Genomic DNA, 13886 nt, shown 5'->3' with positions numbered 1-13886 from the left:
GTTGTTTAAGATAATAATAAAAATGAATGTTTCAGTTTAACTAGACACTCTTACTGATGTTGCAGAGGTTGACCGTGGTGGATTCAGGGAGGCACTCCCCAGTGTGCACATCACAGTGGCTGCTAGCACAGTCACATTCTGGATGGAAGAAACAGACATACACATTTCATATAGTTGATTACATGTCGAGTTCCATTTATCGAGTTGAAGGCTTTATCATCCGGACATAGGAGAGTCAGTCGGAGTACAAATACCAAATATATAATGGAACCCATGGTGGGTATTTTGGCTGGGAAGGAGTGCTGCTGCACATCTGTAGTGTGGTTCTGGTTCTCTATGGTGAAGCTGTGGAATGGATGATGGTTCCGGCAGCTGGGCAGATAAATTAGGACTGGGCGGGCGGTGATGTCAGAGGAACGTCGGCTGCCAGCTGCAGTTAGTGTCTGTGGTCATGTGCAGATGCGTACGGATGGTCCCGGTGTTTCAGATCGCAGCAGATGCCTCCCTGACATCATGTATGAGTGGGTGTGAGAATGGTGGACTGGCTTGCTAGCTACAGATAATGTTATCTGTTCTTAATGTTTGACCAACTGGTCTGGGTGGTTCGCAAGATTAGACAGACACAGTACTTACTCTGACACCCTGAGGGGCCGTAGTTCCAGTAGTCTGGGAGGCAACGCTCGCAGTATCGGCCTCCGGCCCCTGGTTTGCACTGGCAGCTGTGGGTCAGAGGATGACAGGTGGGCCGGAGACCGGCAGGTCCGCAGTCACAACTATGGCAGCCCTGGCAGTTATTGAAACCTGTGTGGCCCTTCTAAAGTACACAATGGATATACAGTATGTTAGACATCTGGTTGTTATTTTTGTTATTCACAGTAGCCTTAATGATTTTGTCTGCTTTCATCTTATTGTCTGCTTTACTGAGCATATCTGTTGTCAGGAAAATCTGTCCAACAGTGTTATTGTGTGACCACATGGTTGTAAGGCTGTCTCCTTGACAAGGCCCTTGAGCGTCTCACCTCACATTGGTCACAGAGTTGGCCGGTGACACCAGGCTTACAGTGACATGTCCCTGTCCTGTCATCACACGAAGCTGTCCCACACTTACTACACTCACACACTGTAACATAGGACACACTCATAGTTAATACAGTGGGTCAAAAAAGCATGACATGGCCACAATGAAAATGGTTATTTCTGCCCTAAAATACAAATGAAAATCCTGCAATAGATTGTGATTTTTCCCATTTCTTCAGTTGTATTCTTCATAGTTTTCTACAAGTGAGTTAGAGCTGGACTTATCTCATCCAAACAGCAACAGTCCGTGTAGACCCAAATTGGTCTACACGGACAAGTTCTGGCTTGATTTAGATCTTATTTCTCGGAATGATATCAGTTTGTCTCTGTGAATGGTTTGTCCTCTGACAAATCAACTGTAAATGTTGGTGTTCCTCAAAGTTCCGTTTAGGACCACTATTGTTTTCACTATATATTTTACCTCTTGGGGATGTCATTCGAAAACATAATGTTAACTTTCACTGCTATGCGGATGACACACAGCTGTACTTTTCAATGAAACATGGTGAAGCCCCAAAATTGCACTCGCTAGAAGCCTGTGTTTCCGACATAAGGAAGTGGATGGCTGCAAACTTTCTACTTTTAAACTCGGACAAAACCGAGATGTTTGTTCTAGGTCCCAAGAAACAAAGAGATCTTCTGTTGAATCTGACAATTAATCTTGATGGTTGTACAGTCGTCTCAAATAAAACTGTGAAGGACCTCTGCGTTACTCTGGACCCTGATCTCTCTTTTGACGAACATATCAAGACTGTTTCAAGGACAGCTTTTTTCCATCTACGTAACATTGCAAAAATCAGAAACTTTCTGTTAAAAAATTATGCAGAAAAATTCATCCATGCTTTTGTTACTTCTAGGTTAGACTACTGCAATGCTCTACTAGACTCCTGTTACCTGGAGACTCCTGCTACCTGTTAGACTCCTGCTACCTGGATAAAGCACTAAATAAACTTCAGTTAGTGATAAATACGGCTGTTAGAATCCTGACTAGAACCAACAAATTTGATCATATTACTCCAGTGCTAGCCTCCCTACACTGGCTTCCTGTTAAGGCAAGGGCTGCTTTCAAGGTTTTACTGCTAACCTACAAAGCATTACATGGGCTTGCTCCTAAATATCTTTCCGATTTGGTCCTGCTGTACACGTACGCTACGGTCACAAGACCCAGGTCTCCTAATTGTCCCTAGAATTTCTAAGCAAACAGCTGGAGGCAGGGCTTTCTCCTATAGAGCTCCATTTTTATGGAATGGTCTGCCTACCCATGTGAGAGATGCAGACTCGGTCTCAACCTTTAAGTCTTTACTGAAGACTCATCTCTTCAGTAGGTCATATGATTGAGTGTAGTCTGGCCCAGGAGTGTGAAGGTGAACGGAAAGGCACTGGCGCAGCGAACCACCCTTGCTGTCTCTGCCTGGCCAGTTCCCCGCTCTCCACTGGGATTCTCTGCCTCTAACCCTATTACAGGGGCTGAGTCACTGGCTTACTGGTGCTCTTCCATGCCGTCCCTAGGAGGGGTGCGTCACTTGAGTGGGTTGAGTCACTGACGTGATCTTCCTGTCTGGGATGGTGCCCCCCCTTGGGTTGTGCCATGGCGGAGATCTTTGTGGGCTACACTCGGCCTTGTCTCAGGATGGTAAGTTGGTGGTTGAAGATATCCCTCGAGTGGTGTGGGGGCTGTGCTTTGGGAAAGTGGCTGGGGTTATATCCTGCCTGTTTGGCCCTGTCCGGGGGTATCATCGGATGGGGCCACAGTGTATCCAGACCCCTCCGGTCTCAGCCTCCAGTATTTATGCTGCAGTAGTTTATATGTCGGGGGGCTAGGGTCAGTCTGTTATATCTGGAGTACTTCTCCTGTCTTATCCGGTGTCCTGTGTGAATTTAAGTATGCTCTCTCTAATTCTCCCTTTCTCTCTTTCTTTCTTTCTCTCTCTCGGAGAACCTGAGCCCTAGGACCATGCCTCAGGACTACCTGGCATGATGACTCCTTGCTGTCCCCAGTCCACCTGGCCGTGCTGCTGCTCCAGTTTCAACTGTTCTGCCTGCGGCTATGGAACCCTGACCTGTTCACCGGACGTGTTACCTGTCCCAGATCTGCTGTTTTCAACTCTCTAGAGACAGCAGGAGCGGTAGAGATACTCTTTATGATCGGCTATGAAAAGCCAACTGACATTTACTCCTGAGGTGCAACCTCGACAACTACTGTGATTGTTATTATTTGACCATGCTGGTAATTTATGAACATTTGAACATCTTGGCAATGTTCTGTTATAATCTCCACCCGGCACAGCCAGAAGAGGACTGGCCACCCCTCATAGCCTGGTTCCTCTCTAGGTTTCTTCCTAGGTTTTGGCCTTTCTAGGGAGTTTTTCCTAGCCACCGTGCTTCTACACCTGCACCAGTTAATATTTGGTGAACATGCAGCCCTTTTCCATGATACTATTCTTACACGGATGTGCACATGGCATTAGATCATACACAGGCCAGGGTTGTCTGAATTGTACTGTACTGTCTCTGAGGCATTGTGTCATTAGAGCATGGCAGGAATTCTCACTACCCAGCCTGCCCAACTGTGTAAACACACAAAATAGACCTCCCCGTATTTAGTTTCAGATAGAGCCTTGTGATTGACTTATGACTATATGAGCAAAACAAGGGGAAATTGTTAAACCTCTATTGAAGACAGATCCATAGTAAGTCTTTAACCCCAAGAGCAACGTCAAAGCAGCTTTCAAGTCCAGAATTGTGCAAATGACTGGATATAGCTTCACTATTGTCAGACATCAAATGAATATCTATTTTTCCCTTGGATATTTTTCCATGGGTAGTCTACATTGACAGTAAAGTTGACCTGTGTCACACCCTGATCTGTTTCACCTGTCCTTGTGATTGTCTCCACCCCCTCCAGGTGTTGCTTATTTTCCCCGGTGTATTTATCCCTGTGTTTCCTGTCTCTCTGTGCCAGTTTGTCAACCAGCGTGTTTTTCCCGTGCTCCTACTTTTTATAGTCTCTTTTGCTAGTCCTCCCGGTTTTGACCCTTGCCTGTTTCTGGACTCTGTACCTGCCTCTCTGACCATTCTGCCTGCCCTGACCTCGAGCCTGCCTGCCACTCTGTACCTCCTGGACTCTGATCTGGTTTTGACCTTTTGCCTGTCCATGACCATTCTCTTGCCTACCGTTTTGGATTATAATAAATATCAACGCCTCCCGTTTCTGCATCTGGGTCTCACCTTGTGCCCTTATAACCTGACTTATTCCCTTTAGCTCCTATTGGAGCAAAGGGCCTCAGTAGGGTAAGTAATGTCTAACAGTACTCTTGGCAAGCACCTCTGCAGTTCTTGGCACTGATGGCGTCGCCGTAGAAACCTGGGGCACACCGTTCACAGTTGGCTCCGGCCGTGTCCCCCCAGCAATTCTGACAGAAGCCGGTCACGTTGTGGCACTCATTGAAGATGTGGTTGGGGTCCGAGTTACCGTTACAGTCACAACTCTTACAGGAGTCACCGATCACCATGGGGTTGCCATAGAAACCTGGAGCACATCTGGGTGAGGAAGATGCAAGGTGGTTACCAATAATTGTTTGATTTAGTATGCCTTATCACTTACGGTGAAACATCATTGTTATATGAAAGCATTTCCAAATATTTATCGTTCAGGCCCTGAAAAAATAAATAGTGAAATTGTGTCTATATGAGCCGATTTAGGATAATAAGTGTAATTGCTCCCACGGTGGTGTTAACTCATGGTGTTGGCCAAGGTTCTGTCAGCACTGACCTCTCACAGTAATGTCCAGCATAGCCCTCTTGGCAGTTGCATCGTAGGATGTTACTGCTTCTGTCACAGTGCTCTGCAAAGCTGGCCAGACACACAGCGGAAAGAATGTCAGTCAGTGAGCTCTGCCCGCCAACACACAGGCCTCTCTCTGCACGGCCTGCACAACAGTAGGGTCTGGATGGACGGACGCTATAGCTTACTTGTTGGAGGGGCTGGACAGGGGACAGGCGCACGGCTGGCAGGAGTGACGTCCGTGGTTGGCGATGTCAGGCATGTATCCATCCTCACATATTTCACAGAAATCCCCAGTGGTGTGGTCCTGACATGACTGCATGGTAAAGAGTGGAATATACTTGAAATCTATTACTGATATGATAGTAGATAGTAATCTAGAGACTAGAAGTATTCCCCATGGTGTAATTAAACAATAAGGCACAAGGGGGTGTGGTATATAGCCAATATACCACGGCTTAGGGCTGTTCTTACGCATGACGCAATGAGGAGTGCCTGGATACAGCCCTTAGCCGTGGTATATTGGCCATATGCCACAAACCCCTGAGGTACCTTATTGCTATTATAAACTGGTTACCAATGTAATTAGAGCAGTAACAAGAAATGTTTTGTCATACCCTGGGTAAATGGACTGATTTACCACAGCTTTCAGCCAATCAGCATTCAGGGCTCGAACCACCCAGTTTATAATGAGTATTAATAGAGGGGATGGATGTCATACTTACTGTACAAACACCTGTAATATCTTCACATGTTTCTGAATGGCCTTTGCAGTTACATGGTAGGCATTTTTTCTGGTTACTGAGAAAATATAGTTTTGCACACACCTAGGGAGAGGGAACATGAATGAGCTCAACCTCAATTTCACACACACAACAGTTTTCCCATGAATCTGATCTAGGATTAGAAATACATTTGACCAGTGATATGGTTCCTGACATTAATGCCAAGTTGCTTACGGGGCACTTTATCATTCTACCTTATGTTATTTTGAGTATTAAATTGTTATTGATTACTGCACTGTTAGGTTTAGACCTTGCAAGAAAGGCATTTCTCTGTACTTGTGCATGTGACATTAAAACTTGAAACAGCAATTTCAGAAAGTACGTAGAGCACCTGGAATCATTTTGGCAAGGCTGGATTAAGTTGTGCGTCATCAATGGGATACAACATTCCCCTACTTTTCACAATATCTCTTATCAAACAAACTCATGTTCCGTCATGAAAAAAAGGTGCTCTCGTGGCTAAGACAATTCTGACATTATTGGATACTTGCATACTGCTAATAATGGTTCTCTCATTCACAGAATGTTACTTACAAAACTCTCATGGCCAATTCACTCTGGCAGTTTCCTAATGTAGTGTGATATCAGAGTTCAGCAACACCTCTCCTCACTCCCCCTCCACAGATCCCTTTGATCTTCAGTCACCCCATTCAAAGATGGTTATGATCCTACAACACTACTGTTCATATTGGCCTGTTGTAAGAGTGCCGTGTTTCCCCCCCTTGTTTCATCCAGTCAATGGAACACGTATGTTGTGTCCAGAGTGGCAGGCACCAATACATCTCAAACATCTCACACAACTCCCAGTTGTGATGCATAATTCCCCTTGATTTATTCGGTAGCCGGCCGTGAGGTCCGGCTAGCAGGCCGGAGGTCGGGCTGCCTTCTGAAAATGAGTAGCTTCCGTTCTTCTGGCAATCATTGGAAAATAAAATAAACGACCCACGAGAAAGAATAAACTACCAACAGGACTGTCACGCCCTGACCGTAGAGAGCTTTTTATATCTCTATTTTTGGTTTGGTCAGGGTGTGATTTGGGTGGGCATTCTATGTTCATGTTTCTATGTTTTCTATTTCTTTATGTTTGGCCAGGTATGGTTCTCAATCTGGGACAGCTGTCTATCAAAGTCTCTGATTGGGAATCATACTTAGGTAGCTTTTTCCCTCCTTCTGTGCGGGATCGTGTTCTTCGTTTGTGACCAGGTAGTTTGCACTACGAAGCTGGTTGGTTGTTGTTTTCTTGTTTTGTTTTGTCTAAAAGTTTCACTTCAACAATAAATATTATGTGGAACTCAAGGAACGCTGCACCTTGGTCTCATCCTTCCGACGACAGCCTTTACAAGGACATTAAAAACTGTAACATCTTAGTATTAAATGATCAACATACTGTACAGCTGGCTGGTTATACGCTGCATCGGCAGGCTAGAACAGCGGCGTCTGGTAAGACAAGGGGTCGGGACTATGCATATATAAAAACAACAGCTGGTGCACGATATTTAAGGAAGTCTCAAGTATCTCATGATAAGCTGTAGACCACATTATCTACCGCACTCAATGAGCAGTATTCCGCCATAAGCAAATAGGAAAACACTCATCCAGAGGCGGTGCTCCTAGTGGACGGGGACTTTAATGCAGGGAAACTTAAATCTGTTTTACCAAATTTCTATCAGCATGTAAATGTGCAACCAGAGGGGAAAATACTCTAGACCACCTTTACACCACACACAGATACTCGTACAAATCCCTCGCCCTCCATTTGGCAAATTTGAGCATAATTCTATCCTCCTGATTGCTGCTTACAAGCTAAAGTTAAAGCAGGAAGCACCAGTGACTAGATCAATAAAAAAAAGTGGTCAGATGAAGCAGATGCTAAGCTACAGGACAGTTTTGCTAGCACAAACTGAAATATATTCTGGGATTCTTCCTATGGCATTGAGGAGTACACCACATCAGTCAATAAGTGCATCGACGACGTTGTCCCCACAGTGACCATACGTACATACCCCAACCAGAAGCCATGGATTACAGGCAACATCTGCACTGAGCTAAAGGCTAGACCTGCCGCTTTCAAGGAGCAGGACTTTCAAACACGGAAGATTATAAGAAATCCCGCTATGCCCTCCGAAGAACCATCAAACAGGCAAAGTGCCAATACGGGACTAAGACTGAATCGTACTACACCGCCTCCGACGCTCATCAGCTTGCAAACCATTACAGACTACAAAGGGAAGCACAGCCAAGAGCTGCCCTGTGACACGAGCCTACCAGACGAGCTAAACTACATCTATCCTCGATTCGAGGCAAATAACACTGAAACATGTATGAGAGCACCAACTGTTCCGGACGACTGTGTGATCACGCTCTCTTAAATGAGTAAGACGTTTAAACAGGTCAACATTCACAAGGCCGCGGGGCCGGATGGATTACCAGGACGTGTACTGTGAGCATGCGTTGACCAACTGGCGAGAATGCTATTCATTGACTACAGCTCAATGTTCTACACCATAGTGCCCTCAAAGCTCATCCATAAGCTTGCGACCATGGAACTAAACACCTCCCTCTGCAACTGGATCCTGGACTTCCTGACGGGCCGCCCCCCAGTTGGCAAGGACAGGGAACAACACATCCGCCACGCTGATCCTCAACACGGTGGCCCCTCAGGGGTGTGTGCTCAGTCGCCTCCTGTACTCGCTGTTCACTCATGACTGCACGGCCAGGCACGACTCCAACACCATCATTAAGTTTGCCGATGACACAACAGTGTTAGGCCTGATCACCGACAACAACGAGACAACCTATAGGTAGGAGGTCAGAGACCTGGCCATGTGGTGCCTGGATAACAACCTCTCCCTCAAAGTGATCAAGACACAAGACACAGGAGATGATTGTGGACTACAGGAAAAGGAGGACCGAGCACGACCCCATTCTCATCGACGGGGCTGTAGTGGAGCAGGTTGAGAGCTTCAAGTTCCTTGGTGTCCACATCACCAACAAACTAACATGGTCCAAGCACACCAAGACAGTCGTTGAGAAGGCACAACAAATCCTATTCGCCCTCAGGAGACTGAAAAGATTTGACTCAGATCCTCAAAAGGTTCTACAACTGCACCATCAAGAGTATCCTGACTGGTTGCATCACTGCCTGGTATGGCAACTGCTCGGCCTCCGACCGCAATGCACTACAGAGGGTGGTGCGTACGGCCCAGTACATCACTGGGGCCAAGTTTCCTGACATCCAGGACCTCTATACCAAGTGGTGTCAGAGGAAGGCCCTAAAAATTGTCAAAGACTCCAGCCACTCTAGGCATAGACTGTTCTCTCTGCTACCGCGCGGCAAGCGGTACTGGAGTGCCAAGTCTAAGTCCAAGAGGCTCTGAACAGCTTCTACCCCCAAGCCACAAGACTACTGAACATCTAATCAAATGGCTACAACCCCTCCCCCCTTTACGGCGCTGCTACTCTTATTATTATTATTATTATTATTATCTATGCATAGTCACTTCAATAACTCTACCTACATGTACCTCAATTACCTCGACTAACCGGTGCCCCGCAGATTGACTCTGTACTGGTTACTCTCTGTATATAGTCTCGCTATTATTATTATGTTATTGCTGCTCTTTAAAACTACTTGTTACTTTTATCTCTCATTCTTAATCGTATTTTTTTAACTGCATTGTTGGTTAGGGGCTTGTCACGGAGCAGATTTTTCCTTCCATCCTGTGGCTTTTCTGACCTGTAGTACACACCATAAATGAGGCCAGGCCTATACATCATATGGTTACGATGTTATATGATGTCCTGGTCATTGACTACAGGTCATTTCAATCGATTCTACTCACCTTCTGCTCCCACACATATGTTTGCATTACAACTGATTACGTATTATAGAGTAGGTGTTATCTATGCCAGTGTAAAATTATCTGAATGGGTCCTGAACAGTAAGCAGTCTAGAGATCCATATCACAATTGAGGCTATTGCACTACAGAATGCTAGTCCTCTCAGAGAGTCTTATTGGTTGCTGACAGTGCTGAATAATTACACTTCATTGCTAATGACTAGATTTAGAATGATCTGAACCCCACCCTGTTCAACTGGGTCCTGGATTTCCTGACGGGCCGACCCCAGGTGGTGAAGGTAAGCAACAACACCTCCGCTATGCTGATCCTTAACATGGGGGCCCCACAAGAATGTGTCCTCAGCCCCCTCCTGTACTTCCTGTTCACCTATGACTGCGTGCCCATGTATGCCTCCAACTAAATCATCAAGTTTGCAGACAACACAACAGTTGTAGGCCTGATTACCAACAACGACAAGACCGCCTACAGGGAGGAGGTGAGGGCCACGGCGGAGTGGTGCCAGGAAAATAACCTCAACGTCAACAAAACGAAGGAACTGATCATGGACTCTAGGAGACAGCAAAGCGAGCACGCCCCCTTCCACATCGACAGGGCCGCAGTGGAGAGGGTGAAAAGCCTCGGTGTGCACATCACTGACAACCTGAAATGGTCCATGCAAACCGTGTGGTGAAGAAGGCGGAACAGCGTCTCATTAACCTCAAGAGGCTGAAGAAATTTGGCTTGGCCCCTCTGACCCTCTGACCCTCACAAACCTCTACAGATGCACCATTGAGAGCTGTATCACTGCCTGGTATGGCATTTGCACTATCCGCAACCACAGGGCTCTCCAGAGGTTGGTGCGGTCAGCCCAAGCATCATCGGGGGCACACTGCCTGCGTTCCAGGATAACTACAGCACCTGTTGTCACAGACAGCCCAAGAAGATCATCAATGACCTCAGCCATCCGAGCCATGGCCTTTTCACCCCGCTACCACCTAGAAGGCGGAGACAACTTAGTCACTGTTACTGGCCGGCTACCACCCGGTACTCTACCCTGCACATAGTCATTGAACACTGCTCACTTTAATAATGTTTACATACTGTTTTACCCTCTTCATATGTATATACTGTATTCTAGTCAAGCCTCATCCTATTAAACTACTGCTGTACACACCTTTTCTATTCATATACTGTCCATAATGTCTATACACAACATCATATACAAATGTATATTGCTCGTTCTGATATTTCTTAATTATTTTATTTTATTTGTTGGATTTGTGTGTACTGTTTTGAATTATTGCACTGTTTGAGCTAGGAAAAACATTAGCATTTCACTGCACTTGCGATAACATCTGCAAAATATGTGTACTTGACCAATAAAATGTGATTTGATTTAATTACCCTATGGTAAACTACTTTTGACCACCAGGGTCAATACAGTTGGGCTCTGGTCAAAAGTAGTGCACTATATACTGTATAACAGGGAATAGGGTGCCATTTGGGATGTAGACTTTAGAAGTGTAAAGTATATAACACAGCAGACGTTTCACCATGTAATATCTAACTACATTAGTTCCTGTTCGTTTGGACCAGAATGAGTCTCATTCAAATATCCTTTAGTTCAGAATACCATTTAATTAAAACACCAAACCGCAACTTCCTGGTACTGTTTCCCCTGGGTATAGGGAGTAATCCTGTGATACAGAAAACAAACCCCTCAAGAATATTTTACAGCATGGTAAATGCTCTAATCCGCTCCTAAATGGCATGAACATTGAAACAATTCACATCTGTAGCCTTCTGGTCCACTCTGAATGTCCTCTGTAAAGTGAGCTATTTCTGAACTATTTCTCTGTGCTCCCACTGCCGTAGAGAACAAAGATGACATTCACCATGTAGTGTAGCCTTTCTCTGTTTCATGTGCAGCAGCATGTCCCAAAGACTATGTCACTGTGCTCCACTTCTAAAAGGTGGAACCTCAAATAAATGTTAAGGGCAATTCCACGTTAACAGAGTGATGCAGAGACTCAGATTTTTCACACTCCTTGTGCACAGAGTTTAATCGTTTGTTTAACTTTGCAATCATTGTTATTTTTTGTTGGCATACAATTTAAAGTGAAAAATCTGAATCTCAACATCACTCTGTTATTGGGGAATTGCCCGTATGCATTTATCATTAGCTGTTCATATCATGTGTTCGGAAGTGCTATAAGTTATTTAGCCTACATGAGACTAAGCATGAGTCTGGCTCTATCTCTGCCTCTGGTACAGGGATAAATAAATACGGTGAGTCTCAGCTCAGGCAGAAAAACAAGAATTGGCTCCAAACAAGAGTTCAGTCCAAAGTCAACATCTTCTCAGGTCTGAGGCTGTGGCAGACTCTCTCTCTCTCTGAAATAGGAACAACAAACCTGGTGCCCCCTCTCCCTCCCTGCCTGCACCTACTCCTCACAATAAGAGGCAGATAGTTTATTGACTTTGGGCCTCGTGAAGGCTTCACTCTCTGACTTAGTGGTAAACTCCTCGGAAGATACTGAGGATGGGAAAGGGGTATGGCTTGGTAATGTGAATCTCATCATAATCCAATAACAGAGCAGAGACGATATGTCTACAGTGGAGAGGCCTCTATATATGGCTCTCTGCTATTAGAATGCTCATGTACACAGGAGAAGTAAACAATTTCACAAGAGGTGGAAGATCGTCAATTCTAAATTTAGACACTGGGGGATCTGCTCCCTTCCCCCTCCCCTCCCCTTCCCCCCACCCCATCAAAATTCTCTCTACTGCCTTAAATTTAGCAAACAAAAAATAAATATAGTTATTAAATTCATTGTTCTGTGACTCTCTGTGACTTCTTACACAATGCAAAGTAGGTTTGTGTAACATTTACATTAGTCTTGCTCTGGGCACATTGTTTTGCCTGTGTGTCCCTGAGATATAAGGTCTCTCTCTAAGACAGATGCCCATTCTTTGGCCCCCAAACAGGAAATATCTGCCTGCACCCAGTCTACCCACTATAAATGTGTGAGCAGCACGTCCAGTATTGTTTCTCATGCAATTTCTGCGTGCTATGTTCCCTCTATGTGTGTTGCTCAACACTTGGCAGCTGGTTTCCATTAGGGCTCCACCGGTGGCTAGCGCGGGCCAATGGAGAGTGATATGTCCCTCATCAGGGTCTCGGCTAGAGCTCCTCCACAAACATCCCGACGCCAGGCAGAACACAGAGAGGGTTGAGACGCAGCACTGAGTGGCCAGAGTGCTGCCACAGAGATATGGATCCACACAGCAAGATCCTCTCACACCCAAACCACCCCAGCATTTCACAAAAAAAGATCTAAGAAGCATACTGACTGACTTACAAACCTGCCTCTCTTGCAGTGACTATCAAACCCCATTAGAGAAGCATTCAGCACAGTTCATGGGCATAATATCCAATGTGACAGTCTGATTCAGTCATGTGGAAAAAGTGATGTCGAAAAGTTTGCAATAACAACAGGTCTTCTGTATTTAGCTGTGATAAGGAACTGGACGCCTGCTGTGCATCCTGTACCAGCCAAGCAGAGAAAAAACTAAATGTCTGGTCTTACTTTCATCACAGACTGCTGTTCCCAATGTAAACCAATGGAAGTCGCTGGGCAGACGATCCCTGAGAGGACGATGGAGAGTAGAAGGCAGAGGCAGGGCAGAGCTTTAGTAGCAGACATGTCTGTGTGTATGTCCAGTGGAGCGCTGCTCCCTCTCGCTCTCTGTCTCACTGTCCTGCCTGTAGTGAAGTCTTTCTGCGACACAGGCAGCTCTCTCTCTCCCTCTTTCTGCAGCACCCGTTGGTTAACTTTTCCACTGGTCCGACCTTGCGGTGCAAGCGCCAGCTCAGTCCAGCCGCAAGTCCTATAAAACAAATAGTGTGTACTTCCTCCTCTCCTTTCCTTTCAACTCCCGCCTATGCCTCCCCCAGTGGACCTGCCTCCCCAGAGCCTGATCATAAATCACATTCAGATGAGAAGTCTGGAGAGGGAGAGAGAAGAGGAGAGAGGGGGGGGCAATAAAAAAGGGAGAGAAAATTAGAGAGCAACGGGGTGCACTAGACTAGTGTGTATTTCAGACAGGCAGACAGTGCAGTCATCCAGGTGGCATATCTCCCTCTGACCGGCAGAGTCACATTGAGTGTTGTTGGTCAGCAGCTGTCTCCGTCTGCAGGGTCCCTCCATGGTACCCTTGGGGGGGACTGAGCAGCGGACACAACCTCCAACCCCTCTCAGAGCCCTCCCTCCCCCCTCTGGTCGTCCAGGTAGAGAGAGGGGCCGGGATAAGCCTCAGCACTAGGTCTGCAGTTCTGAAAAAATTAAAAAGCTGACCCCCCACCCCACCTCTTCACTCTTCTCCCCCATCCCCCTCCC

At 46.0% G+C, this 13886-nt stretch overlaps 1 protein-coding gene across 1 annotated transcript in view; it reads right to left on the bottom strand.

Moving 5' to 3' along the window:
• The window catches only part of LOC115107671 (laminin subunit alpha-4-like), a 41287-nt gene extending 27873 nt beyond the window's left edge, over positions 1-13414 (bottom strand). Inside the window, exons 1-8 of the mRNA XM_029631172.2 lie at positions 13077-13414; positions 5587-5688; positions 5050-5177; positions 4850-4930; positions 4403-4617; positions 1020-1120; positions 634-814; positions 55-138 (exon numbers count right to left, since the gene is read on the bottom strand). Of these exons, the coding sequence (XP_029487032.1) occupies positions 55-138; positions 634-814; positions 1020-1120; positions 4403-4617; positions 4850-4930; positions 5050-5177; positions 5587-5688; positions 13077-13193 (1009 nt within the window). The 5' untranslated portion in view covers positions 13194-13414. The remainder of the gene's footprint in view (positions 1-54; positions 139-633; positions 815-1019; positions 1121-4402; positions 4618-4849; positions 4931-5049; positions 5178-5586; positions 5689-13076) is intronic.
• Positions 13415-13886: the final 472 nt, after the last annotated feature.

Source organism: Oncorhynchus nerka, linkage group LG24 (assembly GCF_034236695.1).
Source record: "Oncorhynchus nerka isolate Pitt River linkage group LG24, Oner_Uvic_2.0, whole genome shotgun sequence".
In the NCBI taxonomy this organism is placed as follows: Eukaryota; Metazoa; Chordata; class Actinopteri; order Salmoniformes; family Salmonidae; genus Oncorhynchus; species Oncorhynchus nerka.
This window is presented reverse-complemented; position numbering and strand designations above follow the sequence as displayed.